The sequence below is a fragment of the Macrobrachium nipponense genome, chromosome 13, assembly GCF_015104395.2.
Source record: "Macrobrachium nipponense isolate FS-2020 chromosome 13, ASM1510439v2, whole genome shotgun sequence".
NCBI classification, from domain to species: Eukaryota; Metazoa; Arthropoda; class Malacostraca; order Decapoda; family Palaemonidae; genus Macrobrachium; species Macrobrachium nipponense.
This window is the reverse complement of record NC_087206.1, coordinates 60,556,923-60,583,085: the sequence shown is the minus strand read 5'-3', so window position 1 is coordinate 60,583,085 and position 26,163 is coordinate 60,556,923. Positions and strand designations below refer to the sequence as shown.

The 26,163-nt window shown below is 36.9% G+C and overlaps 1 protein-coding gene across 3 annotated transcripts in view; it reads right to left on the bottom strand.

Moving 5' to 3' along the window:
• Positions 1-21,456: 21,456 nt before the first annotated feature.
• Positions 21,457-26,163, bottom strand: part of LOC135225828 (uncharacterized) — an 84,838-nt gene continuing 80,131 nt past the window's right edge. For all 3 annotated transcript variants that reach the window (XM_064265356.1, XM_064265355.1, XM_064265357.1), the window contains exon 3: positions 21,457-22,092. In XM_064265356.1, the coding sequence (XP_064121426.1) occupies positions 21,642-22,092 (451 nt within the window). In that variant the 3' untranslated portion in view covers positions 21,457-21,641. The remainder of the gene's footprint in view (positions 22,093-26,163) is intronic.

Genomic DNA, 26,163 nt, shown 5'->3' with positions numbered 1-26,163 from the left:
ATATATATTAATTTATTATAAATATATAATATATTATATATTATATATTATTATTTATATTTATTTATATATATATATATATTATCCATAATATATATATTTATATATATATATATTTTATATATAATATATATATTACTATTTTTTGATACCAATATATTCTCTGTTATCACACCAAGCCATGAGACCAACTTAGCTCGCCTAGTGGTCGCGAATTTCACGCAATGCACTTATAAACACCCGCCTCCACACTGGTCTCTGGTTTTAGATAAGTACAATCAAGAGTCTTTGAATGACTTCTTAACCTTAAGGCTGTTGAATAATCTCACTATGCCTTCAATAAACAGGGTGGCAGTTTGGAGGTTGGGTGGTGGGGGCCGGGGGTGTGGGGGGGGGGGCGATGAGAAGATCACTAGGATGCCTATATTCTAAAATCGCCCCTGACTGTGGGTCTTCTTCCTGGCATAGTTATAACGCCTCCATATTAGATTCGATATTATTTTCATAATTTATCATAACTCGTTGTCTTCTTCACTTTTCTTATTTTAAGAAGTCTCTCTCTCTATTTTCTGGCAACGACACAGAAACAAATATTTTCCATTCTACTAGCTATTATTATTTGATGTATTTGCTATGGTAATTTCAGAAATGTATTCCTTGTTTTGAAATGGCCAGCCTAGTCGTCAACAACGAGTGTGTAAATTAGGTATAATTTTCCCAGTGGTTATGTCGCCCTCTTTCAACAGGAAATATGAGTAAATGCGAAATCCCAGTATTCTGGATGAAGACTGAGAATATTCCTTTCGTTAGTTGAAATCAATAGTCGTTATCTATAAAGGGTAATGTGCAGTTGACGAAAACATTTAAGAAATTGTGTTCAGAGATGATAAAGTATCGACGAAAATGTAAATATAAAATTGTCTTGAAGAATTAAAATCATTTATCATGCAATGGCTAAGAAAGATTATTTAGACATGACATCGCAATTTTGGGCTCCTGGCGATATTTGACTTTGGAATTGGAATTTCATTCAAGATTTAAAGACAACATAAAGAATTTTGTGGAGATCATCTAACCTTAAGCTCTTAAATAAGAACTGCTACATACTTGATACAACAGTTGAAGGATGACCTTGGCATTGGCTGTCGTTTTGTGTACCTGTAGAATTAACTTTAGTAATGGCTTATTGTCACACACACATATATGCTATATATATAATATATATATATATATATATATATATATATATATATACATATATATATATATATATATATATATATATATATATACATATACATACACACACATATATATCCACACCATTATCTATTATTATTTCTAAACCATGCATCGATTCGAATCCTGCCGAGGAAGAAGCATTTATCGTTCATAATTCCCTTGTTATAAGTTATAGCTGAAGTACAGTGAATTGGATATTCAACGCCATTTGTGATGTGACATAATATATGCATATATAAATCTATAAATATATATATATATATATATATATATACATATATATATGAATAATTTGATCACGAAGTATATTTATATATATATAAATATATATATATATATATATATATATATATATATTTATATATATATTTATAGCATATATTATGTCACATCACAAATGGCGTTGAATATCCCAATTCACTGTACTTCAGCTATAACTTATAACAAGGGAATTATGAACGATAAATGCGTATATATATACATATATATACACATATATTATATGTATGTATGTAATGTGTAAGTTAGCACTACTGATGCTGACGTGAAAATATATATATATATATATATATATATATTATATATTATATATATATATATATATATATATATATAATGGAAAAGATAGAGTACCATATAACCTTGATCTGTCACTCTAATAACTAAATGAAATATGAATCAGACGTTGCCTGACATAATGGAATGAGAGAACTCTAGATGTAGTAAAACAAAACAAAATGAAATAATAAAATGACCCGGTGGGAAACGCCACTCTCTCTCTCTCTCTCTCTTCTCTCTCTCTCTCGCTCTCTCTCTCTCTCTCTCTCCAGGCTTCGCGGAAAGAACCCGGGACGCTGAGAAGATGCAGGTTTGGCATGCTATGGCAACTGTAAGTATTTGAAGTGCCCCTGGTTAGCTCTGACAATTGCCAATTGTCTCGCAGTCTTCTTCACGACAATACCGCTCTTACTGAACTAAACCTTATTTATTTGTTTTTTAAACAATAATAACTTTACTTTTTGTATTTGTTTGTTTAGTTATTGTGGCTTCCTATCCATTTGAACGCGCGAATTCTTTATTGCTCTTTCTCTTTTTATCTGAAGTAACATATAACGCAGCATTCTCCTATTTAATACGTGTGCTCTTATTTTGTCTATATATATAATATTATATATATATATATATATATATATATATATATATATATAATATATATGTGTGTGTGTGTGTGTGTGTGTGTGTGTGTGTATTTACGTGAGTATTAAATTTGAAATGTGCCTTCATGAAATATAAAACACGAGAGTCCAAATGTGTGTATACTACGACATACTCCCAAGGGTGAGACACAGCCTCCACGGCTGTGTGGAGTGATGCCTAACAGAGCGGCAAATGAGCCTCTGCGCCTTGATGCGCTGCTTCCTGAACGTCCTTTGTAAGAGCGCCGTGAATGATCCATTGCTCGAAGAGGAGGATTTCTAGATACTGCGCACTTGTTCTCTATGGTGTTTAAAAGATCCTATGTCCCGTAGGAATGGGATGGGAGATGACAGGAGGACTGCTTGCAGAGGGCCTTATACATTTCTGTGTTTGCATATTTACGCACTTAACACTATGTATGCTTCCATCATAAAAACATGCACTTCTCTTCAATATGCATCCTCACCCTCCCCTTCGCATCCCTTTAAATTCTACCCCAAACTTTTATGTGTTGGTGCATGCCATTTATCGCTTTCCCTTTTACTCCCAACCTTTCCTTGTTTTCACTCGACCCCTTTCATTTCAGTCACCTTATCATTTTCCTTACTTTCTCAATACATGCTAAGTAAGTTATGCAGTTATAATACTTTGTCTCCTTTATTACCAATGGCTTCATATTTATATATATACATACATATATATATATATATATATATATATATATATATATTATATATATACATACACGTTTTCATGGTCACTTTTCTACGTGACTACCTGGTTCATAATTCATGAATAAAATGGGACTGGAATTTTCTGATGGACTGCAACAACCGTAGGAGAAGGAAGCAAAAGAAAATACTCAAGTAGCTTAAACTTAATCTTTTAACCTAAGTTACATCCAGTAATTACAATGAGCCCAGGTTTTGGAAAGCACAGAGACATCATAAATGATCATGACCGTATTACAAATTACAAATTCAAATAATTTTATGTTCAGCTAAATGATCAACAATTAGCAGAATAAAGTGTCCTAAAATAAACAGGCTAAACAGCAGCAATAAATAAGCCAATAAGTGATTCATCAACTATAGAACAATTTTTCATTACCAATAACAATAATTAGTGTATTGCCAATAGCAACAATAATTAGTTCATTAACAATATCAACAATAGTTAATAAGAGCCATACACTTGCTCATCTCAAATTACAATAACTATAAGAACCAATACTTGCTCAACAATAAATGATCAGGTAATGAACCATCATACATCACACATACAGTGAAATAAACCATCATAATAATTACTCAGAGTCATGCACTGCTCCTCAAGCATATCTAACAGAAATAACCATATCATCATAAACAGAGTAATCATCATTCAGAACCATACTCCACGATCCCCAAGGACGACCATCATGCACTGCACACTACCAAAATATTACCAGCGACCATCACACACTGCCTAGACATCGCCAACGACCATCACACACTGCCTAGACATCGAGGTTGACCATTACATATTGCCATGACATTGCCAATGACCAAGACAGAAACAATGCAACAGCTATTTCACTGCCCCAGAAGAATATATCCTCAAAGCTGTTACCATGATTTAGTCACCACCTCGACCACGGAAGCTGGTTTGATGTTCTCCTTGAAGATCAACAGGTGACCCACACCTGCATCAGGATCATCACCATCAACTAGATGATACTTGAAAAACTGTTGCTGCTTGTTCTCGAATTCGTCATGAGAACCTGTTGATCTGCCTTCCAAATCCTACCTGCAAAAGAAAAACACAAAGAGACAAACAAAACCTCGCCTCCTCACACAAAACACAGGAGCGCAGGTTAACAAATGAAACAAGGCTGTTTCAAATTAGCAACTGAAAAACCTAACACGTCCATGCTCAACCAAAAAATGCATTTAAAGAAAAAAAAATTAAACCACACTTTTGCATTGTTCCTCCACAAAAGATGCCACAGATCCACCAGCCAGTATAAAACACAATATCATGGTCTCTTTCTATGTGACTGCCAGGTTCATAATCCATTAACCCAATAACCATTTTCCATGGGAAGCAGCTTTGATGCCCACAGTTGTCAGCTAAGAGTGCAGTCAGCAAATATTTACGCTGCCTAGACTGTCAGCAAAAATTAAAAAACACAAAATGGCAACTACTCTCCCGGGCATGCTATCGAGTACAGGGCAGCTACTTTTGCTTTTTTTTAATTTCTGTCTTATTCGATATATTTTAACTCTTATAAGTCTATTAACATACATACAGCCATTCCCTTTAACCACTGTCACGTATTTATACATCTGCTCTTTCCAGCCATGATAATGATGATAACAATTTATCCCTTATCTATAAGATTATCAGCATGGCAACATTTGGAAAATAACATTCTCTTAGAACAGACACAGGTGCATTGTTTCGAGTAAGGAAGTTTATTTATTGTACGTGAAACTATCTTCTTTTGTTGTTCTAGAATTTACAAGTAATCGGTTACAACAATTAGTCATTCGAATCATAGTTGTTCCTAATCAACAGATTTTTCTTTGACAAGCCATAATGATAAAGTTGTTTCCAAAAGATCTCGCATTTTGTAGTCCGTATAATCCAGTCTTTGGACTAACCCTAGGTTCATTATGAATTCTATATCATCCACAATGCATGTCTGTTTTGTACATAAAAGAATATAAAAAAGGTAAACTGCATGGAATTTCCGTCATATATATATATTATATATATTATATATATATATATATATATATATATATATTTATATATATATATATATATCAGGAGACAGAGGAAGGCGGCGGCCAGTAGGACACATCAGCGTGAAGGTGGACTATTAGAAACGTTGCAATTCATTACAATTCTTTATTTCCTACGTTTCGTAATATCATTATTACATCTTCAGGGAATCTGTTAAACAATAAATAAAATTACTTTAAAATTACTTAAAAATTACTTTAAAATTACTCTAAAATTCAACATTTATAAATTACAACACAATTAAAAAAAACATACAGAAACGAAAACAAAAAAAATGAAAATAAAAAGACCAAAGACCGCTAACCAACCTTATGCCGAGAAGGCAAGAGACAGAATGACAAAACAAATAAAAGTTAGCTCAGGTACAGTTGTGTGGAGGAGGTCTGGGTATTTAACTGGGGAACCAGTTGTTTAATAAATAATGACTCTAGGATAGGCAGTTCATATGCATTGTTCGCTTGGCCTATATTTTACAATTTTTCGAATGGTTTCTTATATTAGAGTGTTAGGGATTGGAGAGCCTACAGCCAGTACGGAAACTTAATCCCTGATGAGAGTCGATTCTGACGAGGAGGTTACTGCGGGTCAGAATCGACTCTCATCGGGGATTAAGTTTCCGTACTGCTGAGGTAGCGTCGGGGCGATACGTATATATACGTCCTAAACGGTTAAAGGGTTAATGAAATGGTAGTGGAATGGTCTGATGAACTGTAACAATCCTAGGAGGGAGCAAAAGAAAATATCCAAGTAGCTTAAACCTCATTTATTAACCTAAGTTACATCCAGTAATTATAATGAGCCCAGGTTTTGGGAAGCACAGAGACATCATAAATGATCGTTAATGTTAATTATAAATTATGTTCAACTAAATGATCAGCAATTAGCAGAATAAACTACCATAAAATAACAGGTTAAACAGCAACAATAAATAAGTAATTCATCAACTATACTCTTGTTCATTATCAATAACAATAATCAGTTCATTCCTAATAACAATAATAATTAGTTCATTACCAATAACAACAATAGTAATTAATAAGAGGCACACACTTGCTTATCTCAAATTATGTCTTACTAAAATGGGGCAATATGTCTGTTCGTCCTTTTGTCATCCAATCATGGCCAAACGGCTGGTCTGATGCGCATGAAACTTGGCAAGGTTATAGTGGGCACCTCTAAGATGGTTTCTAATGGGGTTTCAAGCAACAAAAGTCACCAAAGGCGCCGGAGGGGGTTGGGTGCCTTTCCCGAAACGGGGATGGTTCAGCCCATAGACTTAATAACGTTACGAATTTATCATGCCTAATTTTTAGTATACGTAGTAAATAATATGACTTTCGATTTTCAGTGTAGTACTAAATATGACTTACTATGAATACTGTGGGGGTAAAACATAAATAGCACCAAAGGGGGTCAAGGTTGGCAGGGTGTGACAGAGAGAGAGTGAGAGGGAGAGTAGAGGTGATGTTGGGAAGAAGAAAGAGGGTAAGAAACAGAGAGAGAGAGAGAGAGAATTTATGGTTGCCATTGAGAGTTACCCCGGGCAGGTCAGTACAGTAATTTCTGGATAAAAGGGACAGTCAGCACAAGGTGGTGCAGGAAAGCTTCTTTGAGTTTTTACCCAGCACTAATTTATCACTGTGGAGGGAGAAACCTTATGACTTTGAAAACAAAGGGGATTCTATCCCTAACCCAATTCATGCAAAGAACAATAAATCGCACAGTTTATAGAGCTTAGGAGATTTACTTGGAGGGTAGAGAAAAGGAAATTGAAATAAGAAGCCTTAGTTTTAGGGAACTATACTGGTAATCAGAAGTCAATTCACTGACACATACTGTGTTATCATCCACATTGAACAGATAGCAATGAAAGGCGGCGTTGATTGGTCCTTATTCAACTTTTGAAAAGGGTGCTTTTATCCCTAGGCTGTTAGTGGCTTCAGAAATAAAGAGTGGGTACTATCGTGCACAAAAGTCCGTTACCTTAGCCATCCAGGGAGTTTCGAATTCGCTGACTATGAAGGACCGAAGCAGTTGAACTAATGGAAGACCCAACAGATGTTGCACCTTAAGGACATATGGGAACAAGAATGAGGAGTGGAAAGCAGGCATTTTTCTTGAGCATACAATAAAGTCTCCATATTCTAATATCGTTAAGGAAGTGATGGTAAAGATTTTGTTGTTGACGATAGGATTTGAGTGTAAAATGTGCAGTTAAGGAAATATGTGAAATAAATCTGAGAATAAAAGTGCTTAGGAGGTCGTATCTTAGCTTGTTTATCTTCCACTTCCTCAACAAGGCAACCGGATCTGTTTTCCTCAATTTAACTCCTAATGGAGAGAGGAAAACCAGTTGGCGTCTGCGAGAGAGAGAGAGAGAGAGAGAGAGAGAGAGAGAATTAAAAAGTATTTGTTTGACATAAGTTTTCAGGTTTATAAGGAATGACTGTGCAGTAAATACTATTACAATTATGAAAAGTCGAATTTCGAAGATACCGGATAAAAATATTTCTTTCGATCCCGACAGGAGTTTCACTCAAAAGTTATTTTGGAATCGATTCCTCGAAATTCAGATTTGAGATTTTTTTATGATTAACATTAATGGACCATAATGGAAACTCACAAAATAATTTTTTTTTCGTGTAAGTTAGATTTTTATTTAAACAAATTTTCTTAAACATCGGTATTCGTCACGCGAAACCTGTTTTGGGCCAGGCGAGGTTATTTTTGGAACGACTCAAAAGAAGTCGCTAGTTTCCTTTACGCGAGTTTGTGTCGACCGACTAATGAATTCATGTGGTTCCAGGGTCCTTGGCGCAGTGCACTCGTCTAGTGACGTCATCGAAAGCTGATTTTCGGTCATGTAAAGTCTTCCTTTATTTTGACAGTTGACTGGTAGACGTATCAGTGCGATTAGTGGTTCGGCGGTTATCCATTTCAGTTCATCTGCTACAACAGGCCAACGTTGATTTGGAAAAAAGTGACAAAAAGTAATTTCACCTGACCGTATTTCGAGTGAACTTTGTAGTTGAGTACCCTTTTAAGGTTTTGAGCTTTTTCTATTTTATCTAACGTCAACTTCGTGTATTTTCAAGGAGGCTGTACATTTTTTAGAACTTTGTTCAGAATGGTTCGAATCTGTTCTTCGGACCTTGACTATGTATTTCAGTGTGCTTTTTGTAGACGAAGCACTGCTTAAATTTCTTGGGTAAGTTTGCAGGATTTATTCATTAATTTTAACATTTATTTTTCACTTTTGAAGTTCGATGCCATGGGTTGGTTTCAGTGATGGGCGGTGAGGCAGTTATGGTCTTTTGTTCCACACAGACTTCTACTTTCGCCGTCTCGCTGTCTCCATATGGTCCCTACGGATTTATTTAAGTATTTCGTTTTTTGGCAGTGAGCTTTTATGAACTTGTGCTATTTGCGTAAAGTTTTACCTTTACTTTCCGTAGATATCTCAATACTTTTGTGATAAAAATCTAGGATTAATAATTTTCTCTAATTTTGCTTATATATTTTCTTATCAGATCTTTCAGAGGGCCTACGCGTCATGTGGTTTATTACACTTAAGAAAAATCAGTAAACTGTTTTACCATTATTGTTGTATCTAGTTCATTGCAACCAATTTTAGGAAGGCTTTTCAAGAGTTTTGCTTTAATTAAATGGGTGTTTAATTATGGAGTTTTTTTTTTTTTTTTTTCTTACTAGGACAATTAACAAAAAATTTGGTGTTAGTATGTGAACTTTTAAGAAATTTAGTATGTGAACTTTTAAGAAACTTACTTAATACCATTAAGTCAAAATTAATTAAATGTCATTAGATTTTTTTAAAATTAGTATATTTAACTGTCTAATGCTCTTTAAACATTTCAGGGAATGATGCTAAGACGAATATTCAAGACTGGTTGAAAAAAGAAAAAATGCTCCAATCCCGAGAATTTCTTCATTACTTCAATATCCAATTTTTTCCTTTCCTCCACCCCATCGGGGGCGGTGCCCCTGATCGGGTGGAGGCGCTCCTAAGGTCTCGCATAGTAGGCACGTTGGCCTACTGTGCAAGTCCTTGGAGTTGTATTTTTTCCGTTGCAGAGGACAGTGAGTTATAACTTTACTATTACTAGTAATTTTTTAAAGTCATTTCAGTAGATTAGCGTCGCACTTAATGTGTTGTACATATGCGATGGCTTGTGTAAATCTGATGGTTTGTATAAAACTAGTCTTGAGTTCCTGTTTTAACAGTTAACTTGCATTAGTAAACCATATTGAATTTGAGCTTAATCCACTCTGGTTTTAGTAATTTTTTTAAGTTTGGTCAGGTTTTCATCTTAGTTTTCAGTTTAGGTTGGTAGATCTTTATAGATTAAACTGTAGAATGATTACTTCTGGATTAGTGATTCTGGTTTTTCAAAGTTCCCATTTCATTTTTAGTTTGAGATCATGAAATAAATTAAAATCTTAGGTAGATCTAAAGCCCGTATACCGCTGCGAACTAGACCGTGGCAGTTTTAAGTTTTTTCTATTTAATTTTACCTCATGAACAAGAATTTAAAGTAATATTTTCTCGGTCGGCTGTAATCAACCTATAATTTACTTTTTAAAACTATCCTACGGTAAGGGGGACCGAAGGGAATGCGGGGTTTTGGGTTGGGTAAAACACTTGGGAGGAAGGTTTTGCCATGTTAATGTTATTTCCTCTTATTTATGACTTTTGAAACACTAAATACAAGCTGATAAAGCTATAAATAAAACCGATTAATTGGAGCAGTTTACACAGCGCAAAGCCACCTATTACTACTGTTTTATTTAGACGGGTCCATCCTACTACGCATGCGCCAATCCTACTGAGCATGTGCCATGTTATAGGGGAGCTTTTGTTTCAGACTCTTAAGTGAGAGAAAAAATTCGGGTTTTTGGGGAGGATACGTGTATTTAACCAATCGTGTTGCATTATTAACCCTACATTGGGATAGGACCGAGTCGAGAATTGTGGGGGATTCATACTTTTAAGTTACATATACTATTCCTTTTCCTAATTTGTTGTATAGTCATGTAATATTTCATGGATTCATTTTTGTTCCGTCTATCATTGTATGATTTATGTGCACTGACTTGTTCTCACTTCATAGTGTTGCCCTTTATATCTTACAATATTACGTTACAATTGAGGGCAGGTCCCTGAAAGTCGCCTGAGGGGTGGGACTAGAAGGCGGTTTTAGGACCTTTCGATACCTTTCTCTCAATGACGTGAAATTGATGGTTGCCTGGGGATATTCCATACATGATTTATACATGATTTGTACACTGGTCACTCACTCTCAACATATTCACGTCTGGCTATTTTCGTTCCATCGTTTTTCAACGCATTGCTCACCCATAACAATTCCTTTGTTAAAATTTTACTTTATTATTAAAACATGCCATCTGTTACAAAAGCGAGGCTTTCTTAATTTTAGTTTTGAAGAGGTGATAAAACAGGTTGAGACGCAATCATCCTGTAACCGTAGATTCATGATTAAGAAAGATTCCAGTCTGTGCTCCATCCTGTAAATACCATTGTTTGTAACCACAAAGTTGACCCTGATGTCAGAAAAAGGGTTACATGTGCTGTTAAATTTTGTATTTTTAAGATTCGAGGATAAAAGATTTTTGGAGATTTGTCTTAGTTCTAATTTGGATTAGTACTTTGTATCAAATTAACGAATATAAAGGAAATTTAATGTGACTATTTTGAAATTTCATTTTCATCCTGTAGCGTTGTGTTCTGATGGCTGAGAGGTTAAGTCTGGTTTTATACAGTTCTCCCACCTACGGTAACGAATGTTTGGTATGATTAAGTCACAGCAGTTGGGCGTTTGTGTGAAACTGACAGGTCCTAGATATGCGTTGGCAAAAAAAAAAAAAAAAAAAAAAAAAAAAAAAAAAAAAAAAAAAAAAAAAAAAAAAAAAAAAAAAAAAAAAAGTAACCTGGATAGTACTAGTCCCTTGTACAATACAGCATTAATATAAGAAATAACTTAGTCTCGAATAAAAGGCTGCCCTGCAGTAAGTAGTGGGGCCAGAAATGGGAAAACTTCGAGTTTGATGACGTTTGTTTTGGTTGGATGTTTGGTGATAAGTGATCCGAGGGTAGATAAATAATATAATGCAGTTAGTGTAAATGTATTTTTGCTCTGTAAATATAATTTTGGATAAAGGGTGAAAGTGTGAAGTTGGGATTTTATATAGGTAAAAACTAATGCATTTAAAGTTAACGCTAGTTTTTAATAGCCTAATTACAATCCAGGACTGCACAAATTAACGGGCTGTCATCTCAACACGGATTATTGAGGAAAAGACAGTGAAACACTGTTTAGGACATTAGTGAAGATAAGTTGTGCTTCCAGGCAGGTGATAATGGCAGGAAACCCAAGGGAACTAACGATTTACATAATTTTCCACGGATGGGATTAGCTATAAACCTAACATATGCAAGTTTTAAAAGATCAAAAAGTTGCCTGAAGAATGTTGAAATGCCTAATGCGCTACTGGGCATGGAGTTACATGTCCGTATAAATGAAACCCTACTTTTTATTGAGAACCTAACCCTAGTAATAATTTGCGATATTCTCCACTCAATATAGACGATTAAAACAGGTTACAGGAGTCCAGAGGTTAGTACATTTATAAAGAGTTAACCTCGGAGAAAAAAATGTTTTGTCTGATCCTGGAATGTTAGTTGGCATTATTAGTTCAAGAATGCGGTCTAGGCTGTATATAGTTCTTGCACAGGGTTGTCAAAATTGATATCGGTGGGAAATGCATAACTCTTATGCCTGTGTATTTCCGGGCCGTGTCTATTTTATTTTCGTCGATAAAATCTTACCAAAGCATCGGATATGGATCGTATTTGGGATACAGCTTATTTGAAGCCACAAAATTAGCAAAAATATGCAGTGCATTGTTGATAATTAAGGCACTTGGAGTAAATCTAAGATTTATAGTGAAACTTGGCTGAATCTAGCAGGCTCGTAGATAGAGGCTAATAAAACGTCATTACTAAAGGCCTTCCCACTCAGACACTGTAGTATGACGTACTTTACTAGAAGCCAGCCCATAAACTTTATGAATGAACACTCAGATGTTGGTAGTAGTGGTATAAGACAGTTCCATGGCGCAATTCAAGTTCCTTTAACTTTAAATGTGTACTGTCTTTCATACACTAACACACTGTGAAAACCATTGTTACCCTGGAGATTAAGGATACGTTAATTATCATTCAGATGCCCACGAAATTTACTAAACGGTCATAGGGCTTGTGGATAAAGACCAGTATTTAGCAAATTAATAAAAATGCATTTTTATAACATACTTTGTTAGAAAGGCCTTGATATGAACAATATATATTTGCATATCTTTTTCGAACTCTTCATTCGAGTATTACCCCTATAAAGGTCACCTTAGTTCCTTTTGTTTATATCGTTTGGTGCTTGTGTATCTCCTTATTAACCACTTACCGGGTAATATTTAGCGTAAGACGCATACGATTCTTTTCTTTGTTGCATACTGCAAAAAAAACTGAACACGAAATCAGTCTTGCGGCCACGAGGACAATTTGCTGGGCTTGCCATAGGTGAAGCAGCCATCACGTATAACCTGGGTTTGACCTATGAATGATCGGCTGCCCTCACACTTTCGTCGGCTATGTTTACTATAATTCAAGGTTACCTCGTTTATCAGGCCAAAATATCGTACCATACACCTCTAAATGGTTGTTTTTTCATTTCATTAGGATTGTATTTTCACCAATTCCAAAGGTTGTGTATGACATGGTCAGAGGGTAAATAGAAATTGCATTATAATTGCTCTGTATTCCTATAGTCAACGTAACATTGTTCAATGAAAATAGAAATATTGCCATATGTATATTTACAAAATTAAATTATATTTTCATATGTATATATACCGAATTCTTATTGATTATCAGTGTTATCACCAGTAGAAACCTTAATATTATCATAATTCTCAACAATGATTTGCCTAACTTTTCCTTTGTTTCCAATGACGGAAGCTGTTTAGAGTTGCATTGGAAGCCCTCGGAGGTGACTTCCCGCACATAACTCCCATGAGCCTCCATTCTGCACTAAAACAACATTATTATGATTGTTATTATAGGTATTCATAGTGTTTGCTAATTCAAACTGAACAAGTCAAAACAGTATGATAATACCCAACAATTTAACTCAAAATACAGTTCGTGCAAAGATACCTGAAAATGTATAATTAGCCCAAATAACCATAGTCCACGAAATAAGATACTGTCTAGCGTTAAAAGCAGCGTGCTCATGTTTTCACAACCCATCAAGAATCCTGAAATACCGATCTATATGGAGAGCTGGAAAAACAATTAAATAGCACTAACAGGAAATTAAACAAAAAAGGGGTTTCCTGTATCTGTTTTTGCTAAATTACGAGTACGCTCCATCAATCCCGAATGTTCATAGTGTGAGAGCCAGTTAGGCTCTTGGGCACCCTTCTTCAGTCTTTTTTTTTTATTTTAAATTGTTACTGGTAACTTTTCATAGTAAGAGCGCAAAAGAAACGTTCAGATTTTTTTCTTTCCTCTTTGTATTTCTCCCCACACTATATTCTTTATCTCGGCTGCTCCCAATCTTTGACTAGGTATATAGTTCTTCATCCAAACTAAGAACTAAGGATAGAGTCGAACCTAGAGAGCAAGCTCTAAACAACCCCCAATTTAATTAGAAAGTCCTATATCTGATCCACTCCTTTCTGCGCAAGGTTTTGGAAAATTAACGGTAGCACTATAAATTGTGCATGCCTCTGATCATTTCTATGGTTGTCACCATGTATAACCATGCAACATCCTAGGAAAACAAATTGCCTACTTTATCACAGTGATGAAGCTTATAATGCAAATAAATTTCTCTTGACGTCAAATACTTAATGTAACAAGCAGGAAATACTATCTTATGGAAATACTATTTCATGATGTTAAAAAGTTTAGGCGATTTTTTTTTCTCCAATGTTATAAAGGTTCCTTTTCCACTTGCCTTATCAGAACCTTTCATAAGGTCTATATAACATGGAATGAATAATAGTAGAGATTTATCACAATATATAAGCACGTGTGTGTATGTGTGTAATTATATGTTGTTATAATTTTCTTCAATTTGGTATTCAATAACGTAGATTTATGATAAAGGAACAGGCACGAGACATGCCTTTCCTCTCTGTAACTTTCCAATTCACATCCTCCTCTTTTTGTTTTCTTTCTGCCGCTTCTCTCGTTCTTTACAGAAAACTACCCATCGACCCCAAATCCAAAAATTGCCGGAGGGAAAAAACAAAGCTGATAAAAGCAGGCAACTGGAGAGGTTCTGCCTCACCCAGTCTCAAGCGGTCAGGTCCGACGCACTCCTCCCTCCCGGAGGCATATTTCCCAAGTCTGAAAGAGTTCAGGGATGGGAAAAATTAGGACCAATCAAAGCGTGTGGAGCTGATCCATGACGTCACAAGCCTCGCCTTTTAGCTACACTCGGTCTCATAGCCATTAGGTACTGCTAGTCACAATGCCGAAGAAAAACTTCCCCATTTCAAATTTACGGCTAGTATGACCTATACATTTTAGTCAGATATATCTAAACATAATGCAACACTAATTCAACAAACAATATATTCTTCAAATGAGATACATCGGGAAATATATTAAACGTTATTGGCTTCTCCCACTTGACAATAGTGCTCAGGGCCTCGTAATTCCTGCTCACAAAGTCGATATTTACTGCATAAATAATATTTTCATGGCAAGTGACTGTGGCTAAGTTATATACTTGAACATGTGAGTTTAATGCCATATAGAAAGAGTTGCGATAACACATGGTATGAATCAAACATATGCAGGATGATGAAATTGATGGTATGGTAAAAATGATGGTATATGACCTGTAATTAGCACTACAGACTACAGATAGGGGGCCAAGAACTTTGCGGCACTTCGACTTCCATCAAGAATCTTGGACTTTGAAAGTGACAGTTTTTAAAAGCATGGAGCATGGAACGTTTTTTAGGCGTTACTGCCCGTTGTTTCAGGCTATAAAAAGGTATTATGCACAGAACTAAAATAATAATTGCCTTATGCTTAAAAGAAATGTGGAGGATACAGTTTTGATGACAAATTTACTCACCCCATAGGGGGATAATGCCACACATGTTCAAGCATATAATTTACATACATGTTCAAGTATATAATTTACACCTCATTTGGTGCAATGTAAGCATTACTTAAGGTTCTCTGCAGCGTCCCTTCGGCGCCTCGCTGCAACTACTTTCATTCATTTTACTGTTACCCCCGTTCATATTCTCTTTCTTCCATCTTATTGTCCACCCTCTCCCAACAATTGCTTCATAGTTCAACGCTTTGAGGTTTTCCTCCTGTAACACCTTTCAAACCTTTTACTGTCAATATCCGTTTCAGCGCTGAATGGCCTTAGCTGCCCCAGTGCTTGGAATAATGCCAAAAATTTATGTAAAAAAAATATTATGCACTTAATTCAAGGCATACATTTGGCCACTGAGTGTGAGCTTGGATGAAAATAGTCATATACTCATATACTACCGTTATTCCTAGCTTTAATTGATACATGTTGAATATTTGCATAAAATTTAGTTGAAAGAGTTGGAAAAAAGTGTCATCCATATTTACTTTAAAGCTTATCACAGTTCTAATAAATTTATGCATCAATTCTGCTTTAGTTCAGCTTGGTAAAAAGTCTACTATAACTCCGTAAATAGGTAGTATTCTGTGCTCCTATAATTGCTAAAAGTATTACATACTAATGAAATACTCATTTTGATTCTTTGCACACAATGAATGACAAGTACGAAAGGTTTACTAAGAATATTAAGTAAATTAAATAATCAGTGTTTTCTTTGTACACAACAAATATTAAGCAAAAATTCCATAAGGGCTTGCTAAAAATATTCAATACTGAATGTTATTGCCACTTTTTATTTGTTTGTACGCAATGTATGAAAAGTAAAAAATCAAAAGCAAAACATTTTCAATAAAAACTCATATATTTGTACACAGTGAATGACAAGGACCAATCAGGTAAGGCCATCTGGAAGCTTTTATGAAAACAATCCACCTCAAAAAGGCAATTTTTTACTACAGCTTATCAAGTGCACCTTGAAAAACAACCGTATTCAGATTAGCTACTGACAGGATGAGTTTGTCATGTAACTATATTTGGTTACATTAGGCTAACTTAGATCACCATAACAACAATACCGTAGGTTTCCTTAAGGGCACAATAGCTCTTGAAATAATTTAATGAATGAAGCTGAAATTGTGTTCCTGTAAATAGTAGGGACTATATCAGTCCGATGCCTGTTCATGGCCTAGTTAGGACCAGTATATTGCATTACTACGAAATAGCATATGTCAATAGAAATCCGTAGTGTAATCCTACTCCCTCTCTCTATTTTCCCCTACAAACAGGTCAGATACCATAATTTTTATCATCTTGTATAATGTTTGATTCATCTCGTGACTTATCGCAACATTTTATAAATGGCTTTAAACCAGCATTTTCAAATATATAATTTAGAAATTCGTGATGTGAAAACATTATTTACCAAGAGGGAGAAGCCAAAAACGCATAACATATGTCACAGTGTATCTCATTTGAAGAATATATTGTTGTCAGATTAGTGTTGCATTATGTTTAGATATATCTGACTAAAATGTAAATGTCATACAAGCCGTAAGCTGTGAAATTAAGAAGAAAGTATTTCTTCGGCATCGTGACTGGCGGCAGTAATGGATATAGGACTGAGGAGAGAGCTAAAAGGCGTGGCTTGTGACGTCATGGATAAGCTCCACGTGCTTTGATTCGTCCTAATTTTCCCCATCCCTAAACTCTTCCCGGAGTCTAATGCTGGGGTCACACATTCACGTATCACGACGGCGTATGCCCACGTATGTGGATCGTGGGCATCATCGCGGTGAAATGACCTTGAACAGCTGGTAAACAGGACACGGGCTACCGGACGTAAAGCCAGCAACGACGTAAATTGCGCCGCAAATGTACGCGCAAAAGAAAGCAAGGTCGGACGTCTACTGGAACTTACGTCGATCAACTTCACGTCAAGACCACGCCCACCGTTGTGGGGCTGTGCTGTTGCCAGGGGTATGAGCACATTACTACAGTTTTTAATTTTTTTTTATATTTTTATTCTGTTTGAATCTGCGAAAGACATCTACAACACAGCTGAATATTACAGTTGAAAATTATATGCACACAAAATCGAGATTTATTATCATGGAGAGAGAGAGAGAGAGAGAGAGAGAGAGAGAGAGAGAGAGATTTAGAGAGAGAGTTTACCAAGATATATACTTTCTAATTGTACAACAAAAACATTTCAATAGACGCAATTAGAATAATGGTTGTAAATGAAAGAACATCACTGATTATATATTAACCCCATTTCTGAATGATATTTATAGCAATAACCAAGTAACCAGTCGACAAGGAATACCATACGTCGTTTTTTAGGAATTATGAATTATGAACGCTTTGGGAGCTCTTATATAAGATTAGCACTAGAATTGTCTTGCTTCGATTTTACCATTGAGACATACACTTAGACTTATAAAACTGTTGACTATGGGCGATTCATATTTAAGCGATATAGAATAACATCTAATAACTTATCAAACATTCTTAAAAATGAATAGGAATTCTACCTATTCAAGATAATATTTTTTTAGATGTAATTATGGAATTCCTCTTAGATATTTACATTATTTGTTACACCTATATTGTAAGACTGCTATTCAGAAGAAATAAATATCTTCGACACTTCCATAATACTGAGAATACCGTGTTACCGGGAAAGTGGTCGTGTGTGTGTGTGAAAATTATTCTAGCAGATTACACTATACGTTTGCTGTGTCTACAAGTGAAGTCTTTTGTTATTTTTGGCCTAAGCAGTAAAGGTTATTTCAAAAAGGACTACTAGACATCCTAACAATTGTCTTCGTCAGAAATTTCCCCAGTATTTTTATATTCGTTATCCATTTCCCACTCGCCTTTTATTGAAACCTTGTCTCCATATTCTGAATCGTGATCAGCCACCTGAGACACACAGAAACAGCCCCTGGGCTATGAAGCCATTAGTCCTGCTCCCACACAAATGGTTCGCACTGCATGGGTCCATATAAGTACTCGTCCAACCCGGGAATATTCATAGCCTAAAGGAAACCTTACCAATAACACCAGGCCCCAACTCCTCTACTGTTCCTGCGTTGCTAATCATAAATTAATTTCTTACTTGAGCAGTTGTGACAGACGACGTAAGCGGTAGATGCCGGAATCCTGTTGACGAAAATGACCCGGTTGTTGATTTCTGGTTGAGATTTGTGTACCGGAACGCTGGAATACTACCTTGGGAATAGAGCCTGGGATTACCCTGTATCCCTCTGACAGATTCCAATTCATTGTTTGATTGATGATAGCGGTCAAAAGTCAGGAGAAAGTGGAAATCGTATTAGGAGCCAGTGCTAAAGGAATATTCCAAAATCCGCCATTGTCAATGAAAGAAATAACTGGAGACCGTCAGGTCTTGGGATAATCCTGTGGCCATATTTTCAAGTTGATTTTCCAACAGATGACCCGAGGGCGCCGACCTGACCTTTTATACCACGCTACAGCGTTGCCATGTCGTACAGGGTTGTAAATGTGTGAATCGGTTTCGCCGTAGGCTGCAGCGCAATGAGGAGGCCCACGTGCTTCGCGGCGGAAAGAAAACAACGACGGCGAACAATGCAGGTGACCCTAGCGCGTACCCCGCAGCAGTCACCGTGGCTCCCACGTGCAATGCCTGGAGCTACGTCAGGTGACATTTGGCGTGACCACCCACGACTTGATTTGAACATTTCAAAACTGGAGTGGGCTACGGCGACCTAGTGGGCGGAGCTTAGCGACCGGACGACCCGTCACCATACGTCTACGATTTTATGTGTGTTTTACGTTACATTTACGGTTTACTGACGTAAGCTGTTGCCAACTACCAATTTCCGCTCATGCGTGGGCGTGCGTGCGTTGATACGTGAATGTGTGACCTTAGCATAAAGGCCTCTCCACACGATCGGGCCTGATCGGCGGACCTCCCCTCTAACGGGCACACTTGACGGGCAAACCGTCAAAATCACCATGGTAGTGCCCGATGGCTTGAACTTCGACCCTGGCAGACGTACGTTAACCATATACATTTCTATTACTGAGACATTCTTTGCACCATATTCTCTTCTTTTTCATCACACAATGCAATTATCATGCTACACTATTTTCTTTGGCACCATGTTTATTGTACCGCACTGAACACACTACTTGCATCGCCGGGCACGCCCACCTCTCCATCGCCTCACCCGTGTGGACAACATTCACGGGTAAACCCGCCAGAATTTGCCCGTCAACCCTGGAGCACGCCGATCAGGCCCGCTCGAGTGGACGGGCCTTAAGCCTTTCCGTTTATCGTGCCCTTGTGTTCCCACATGGCGGCCCACCCTGGACTTAACCTGACGAATTTGGACACAGTTCCCTCCTCCATTGGTGCCCTTGAGAAGCGGAATTCAGCGACCAAAGTTGCGGTAAAGTACGGGTTTAGTTGGCAGTCATCATTTATCTTTTTCTGTATTTCTTTCTGTTATTTTCCTGTGTCTGTGCTTGCGCGATCGTTCATAACTACCCTTAGCCAATCCCCCCACACCTGCGTTCCGTTGTTCTGTCAGCTACTTTAATTGATGTGCTTGGTTCCCTTTGGATGTGATTTAATAGTGCTCAATGCTTAAATGACTTCCCGGTATTAGCAAATGCTAGGGGATTTTACCAAGGGAAATAACGTAATTCGGTGTCTGTGTTTCACACTCTCCCATCCAATACAATGATGTTCTGTGTAGTAATCCATTCATTCCTTGCCCATTGAGGAAATTCTGTGAATGTAAGATTTACATTAAGTAAGTCTGAGTATTTGACGGCATCACCACACGTGTCCAACCCTTTGTGTGTCGTACAGGAGTTTATAGAGCATACTGTGTTACAGATATCCTATCGCATCCATCATTGCTGTGTGAGGCGGACCGTCGCGTGTGTCAGACCCCCGAACATGTGTCCCAGTGCTACAAGCAGCTGTTTCCAGTATTAAGTTGGGTCTTGAGGGTCATTAGCACCTTTGCTGGCGTCTTGAATATATAGAGTAATTAGAATGTAAATAAACCCTTTTATAATTTGATCCTTAAAGTTTTCCTTACACTTTTCCCTTAAAATTTAATCTTGGCCCTCAGCCGCAAATTCTCTTTATAAACCAAGCAGTCAGATGCATTTTAATCCCTGGTGAAGCCCCTCGAGCCTCAGATTTATAAAAATGTATATTTATGTCAGAAAAGAGAAAAAGGCAAAACCAAAAAATCTAATAACCATGTGGTTATTAGATTTATTAATGTTGTTTTAAAATTATTTTTATCAGTAAGATTTATCAGTAAATCTTAGTATGTAGTTATTTTCACACCTAAAGCTCACTCCTTTCACTTTTTCCTTTTTTTTATTGAGATAATGTTTACTTTATCTTACTTGAATGCCCACCTTAGCCGGGGCAATATCAGATTCCACTAAGAAATATACTCCAAAGGGAGTTAGTACCGTCAGTGCACCTCATGCGGGGCAATGTAGGCATTACTTAAGGTTCTTTTGCAGTGTTCCTTCGGTCGATAGTTGCAACCCATTTCATTCCTTTTATTATACCTCCTTTCATATTCTCTGTCCTCCATCTTACTCTTCACCCTCCCACAGTTCATTCATAGTGCAATTGCGAGGTTTTCTTCCTGTTACACCTTTCAAACCTTTTACTGGCCTTTCCTGTTTCAGTACTGTATGACCTCATAGGCCCCAGTGTTTTGCTTTTGGCCTATATTCTATATTAAACTCAATTCAATTAACAAATATAGTCGTAAACATAAAATAGTATTAAAATTAAGGCCAGTTTAAAAGGTTGAACAGTGGGGTGAGGGAATCAGTTACTGATACTCACCTCATTAATTTTGAAAAATGTAACCCCTGGACACTACCAAAGTATTTTCAAACAAATAGTATAGTATTTGTCTACGTCCGAATAACGCGCTGTAGTCACGAGTGGGGATATCAATGTATTCAAAAATTCTCCTGATGGAGGTGATGTAGACCATTTATTCATTCTACTGGAAAATACCACAAAAGAGAATTTCTCTTAAAGTATCTTATACATAGTTAGTTAATCTTCAAGTATTTATAAGCTCAGCTACTCATATAAAATACAAATAAACCAAAGAAATTAATGTTTTGACATTTCAGTCCCAAATGACCTCATATTCGCTAAGAGATCAATCCAGTTTCCATAAACTCATCAAATATTGATAGATAACGAGGTTTACACAAAGGGTGCGTTTTGAGCTTACTCAAAGTTATCATCCTAAGTTCTTGCATTAGTTCATCCAAATCTCTATCAGAAAGTTCTGGAACTTCGTCGGGCTCCATCAGTAAAGCCGGAATGAGACCCAAGGCAAAAACTAAGCCAGTCTTATTTTTGCCTCGGAATTCTTCCAAGAGCTCCTCTTGGTTGAAGTACATCGGCAGGCCACCCGCTTCCAGCACCCCTTTGTAAGTCGAATGGTAGATGGACATGAAATGGTCGATGTTCGGTCTCCTGACATCCCCAGTCACGCTGGTGTACAAGAAGTAATTCAAGTCACAAGCGAGAGATACCTCACGGCACATCTGGAGGTCTACCAGCATGAGATCTACCGGACGCCCTTCGTCGTCATATCTGTAAGAAAGGGCAGTTGTGACTTCCCGTTTCTGTACTTGATAAAAAAATATAATGATTTCATCCCACTTGACAAGAGGGTCTGCAGTGATTGCCTGTACACTCTTGTGAAGATATGTCTACCCGAGGCGGGGACTAAATGAAACTTGGGAACGTATTTTAAACATCTGCACAACTGAGTGGTGGGTATCAAAGTCTCTCGTTATAAGGATTGAAAACCTCATCAGTAAATCGTTAACTGTATCAGCAATGATAACGACGCTATATATTTTTGGGAAAAGAAATCAAGTATACTTTACAGAATCTGCAACTAAAATACTCAAATCTCAAAAATACTTGTAGATAGAACTTTTGTACTTCCCCTAAATAATCAAGTCAAGGAGAGAGTTGTGCATACGATTTGCTTGCTTTAGTGATAAAGGAAATGAAATCAAACGATTGAAACATATATCCTACAAAAAATATATCAGAAACATAACGACACATGGGAGCATTAACATAATGTTTAATGGAGCCAAGATCCATTAGTAACGTACTTTCTAGCACAAGTCACTGAAAATACGTGAAAACTTAGAATTTAGGAATAAATTCAATGCATATCTGTTCAAAAACAGTTGTAACGCAAAAGAGGTGATCACGACAACGATTAGACCAGTTTGGCTTCACATATATTTAGCATTTTTCTAATATGATTACTACTTGACCAGTGAAATGAAAGCTTCATTTTTTTATGTTGTTTGTCATTGATCATCTAAATGTAAAGCCACGTAGCTTCTGCCTTCCACAGTACTTAAACTAAAAATACATTTGATTTCCAGAGGTCAGCACTGGAGGTTTTTGACCATCCGTAATGAATCGTCTTTAATATCAAATAGATACCCTGATACTCTATCACTGTGTAGAGGATTGAATTTTCTGTATTGCCAAATTCTTCAGTGAGAGAGAGAGAGAGAGAGAGAGAGAGAGAGAGAGAGAAGAGAGAGAAAAGAGAAAGCGGTGATTGGTGGAACGGTAGTTTGTGATAGAAACAACTGTGAGTGTAATTGAGGTAGTTGTTTATTTTTTGTTTGGTTTTGTAGTTTATTACGATAGCGAGTGTTTCGAGTGAGTGCTTTTTTTTATTCTGGCTGCAGAAGAGGTGAATTTGTTTTCGGCTGCCTGGACTATTTATATTTTTTTGGATTATCTGTCTTGATTTTGACAGTAAGTACTTTTGTTTTTTAGTGTGGATGTGAGTGATAGGATTGGGTTATAAGTGTTTGTTTATTTAGTTAGTTTTGAATGATAGAGATGATTGACGTTTCTTTACAGACTGCAGTTCCTCCTCAAACTTCCTCTATCTACATCTTCCCACATAAGCTGTAGAGAGGGAATTGTCCTCGTATCTCCCAGTATTATATTGGATTGCAGACTATTGCGTGGAATTGGATTACGGATTAGATTGTTCTTGGAGGATTGTAAGATTGTTATTGTTGACGACCCGGAACGACCCTTGATTGTGGAAGATTGTGACCAAGGATTAAGATTGATATTGATGACGACGACTATGGCTAGACCTTGGAATTGATAGTGGAATCGTTGGAGGATTGATATTCCTGAAGTTGACGATTGGAACGAATTTGGATTGAGAGATTGACTGCGGATCAAATTGATTGACCTAAAAGTACCGTTGGTCACGGTACTGTGGCTCAAGTGCCACTAGTGTGGAGTGCTGCAGGCACTATTCGCCTATAAGGCCAATATATCATATAATCTTAGTCGGGTCGTTTGTGTTAGGTTGTGTTTATTTTTGTTATTGGTTAAGTGTTAAGTAAGTGGGAAATATAGTGTTAAGTAAGTTAGGAGATATAGTGTTAAGGTATTTGAGTGGTTTAAATATCCTTCTATCTAAGAGTCTGGTTACAGATAACGTAAGTAGAAAGTTGTGTTGTGAGGAGACTATTGTCTGTAAGGGGAATCAAGGGTGTGGGGGTTGCTTTAGTGCATCCCGCCACAACTGAACACTATTTAACAATGAAATGTGAACAAAAGTAGCAGGCAACATATTTATTTCATTTATTTACGGAACCTCCATTTCAGGGAGTGTGACGTTACCGATGACCTTTGCCGTGTCACGCACGTTTGTTCGAAATTCATTGATCAGGGAAAGTAGAGTAATGGGCACTATACCATTTCATTCGGTTTGAAATTTTTTCTTAAGTCCATTAATGCTATAACCGAATTTTCTTCTCTTTCGATGGGCAGCCTTTCTTCAACTTACGATGTTATTGCAAATTGATTTCCTTTAATCCTTTTTCACTCCAATTAATTTTTACTATTTTCATTCCTGCTTTTCCCAAGACGTAAATTTTTATTTTTCTCTTTATTTTTCTGTTAATGGGATAACAGTTGGAATACCTGGTGTTTTTCTTCCTTATGAGGACGTGATTAGAACGGAGGATATGGAGATTATTGAAAAAGGGGTTGTGTTTGGTGATGCTAATGGTGATGAGACTGGGGTTATGGGGAGTGGTAATATTAAAACACAAACTGGTGGTATGGGAAATAATTGAGATGATGCTATGCAGCATATTGGAGTTCACGGTGGTAAAAATGTTGGTGATAATATTACGGGTGGTGATACTGATACTAATATTGATGTTATTTCTGATACTAACAATGGGGTGGATGTAATGAGAATTAAGGGTGGTGATGTTTATGGGATTGTGGAAAGGGGAGGTACTAACCACAAATATAAAGGTGTTTCATCGGAGGATATTGTGTTAATGCCCGGTTCAAAGACTATGGTAAAAGTCAAATTGAGGGAAGTGAGAAAACCTACAGATGTGTGTGTTATTGAAAATAGCGAGAAGCTTAGAGGGGTTATTAGCACAGCATCGGTGAACAGTGTATCCAAGAATGGGATTACATGGTTAGAATTATTGAACTGTAATGATACAGTTAAGAAATACCAAAGGAATACATGTATATTGGATCTCCAAGATTGGAGTAGTGATAGTGGTTCAGTGGCTATCGTAGAGGGGAAACCTGAGTTTTCAGAGGCAGAAATGCAATCAAGGAAACGAATATTTAGAGAACATTTAGCTAATGCGGATTATAGTGAACATGTTGAAGCGATAAGCGAGCTCTTGGCAGAATTTGGGGATACGGTAGCCTTACAAGGTGATAATTGGGGTTGACTAATGTGTTAGAGCATAAGGTAAATTTGGAGAGCGGCACAAAACCTATTTATATTCCTGCATACCGCATACCTTTCAAAATCAGAGAACAGGTAGAGAAAGAGGTCAATAGATGGGAGGAAGAAGGAATCATTAGACCTAGTGTGTCTCCTTACAACTTTCCCTTGTTAGCGGTGCCTAAGAAGGGCGGTTCTGTCCGTGTATGCGTCGATTTTAGACGTTTAAATGAAAAGACAACCCCTGGCCGCTATCCAGTCGCGTGCATACCAGATCTTTGTTGAAATCGGGGAACAATATTTATAGCTCAATTGATTTTGCGCAGGGTTTTTTGCAGGTCCCTCTTAGTAAAAGTAGCAAGGAATATACGGCTTTTTGAGTGCCCAAGGGACACTATGAATTTACACGAATGCCGTTCGGTTTATCAGGCAGTCCGATGACTTTTACCAGGTTGGTAAATACAGTTTTGCACGGGTTATTGGGTAAAAATGTTTTCGTGTATATGGATGATATATTAGTCACAACAGACATGATCGTGCAACACCTGGAAGTGCTTACAGAAGTACTTAGGAGGCTTAGATTAGCGGGGTTGAAAATTAAGCTAGCTAAGTGTTCGTTCTTGAAAAAGCAAATCACATATCTAGGCCATGTTATATCTAAGGAAGGGGTTCAAGTAAATGACGATAAAGTCAAAGCAATAGCGAATTTTTGCACCTCGAGATCAAAGAAAGAGATTGTCATTCCTGGGTATCGCCGGTTTCTTCAGGAGGTTTGTGAAAGGGTCCTCTAATATAGCAGCTCCCCTAACAGATGTATTGCAGGAAGACGTTCAATTTCAATGGAAGGAACCCCAGTCGGAGAGTTTTCAAAAGCTTAAGGACGCGTTAATGAATCC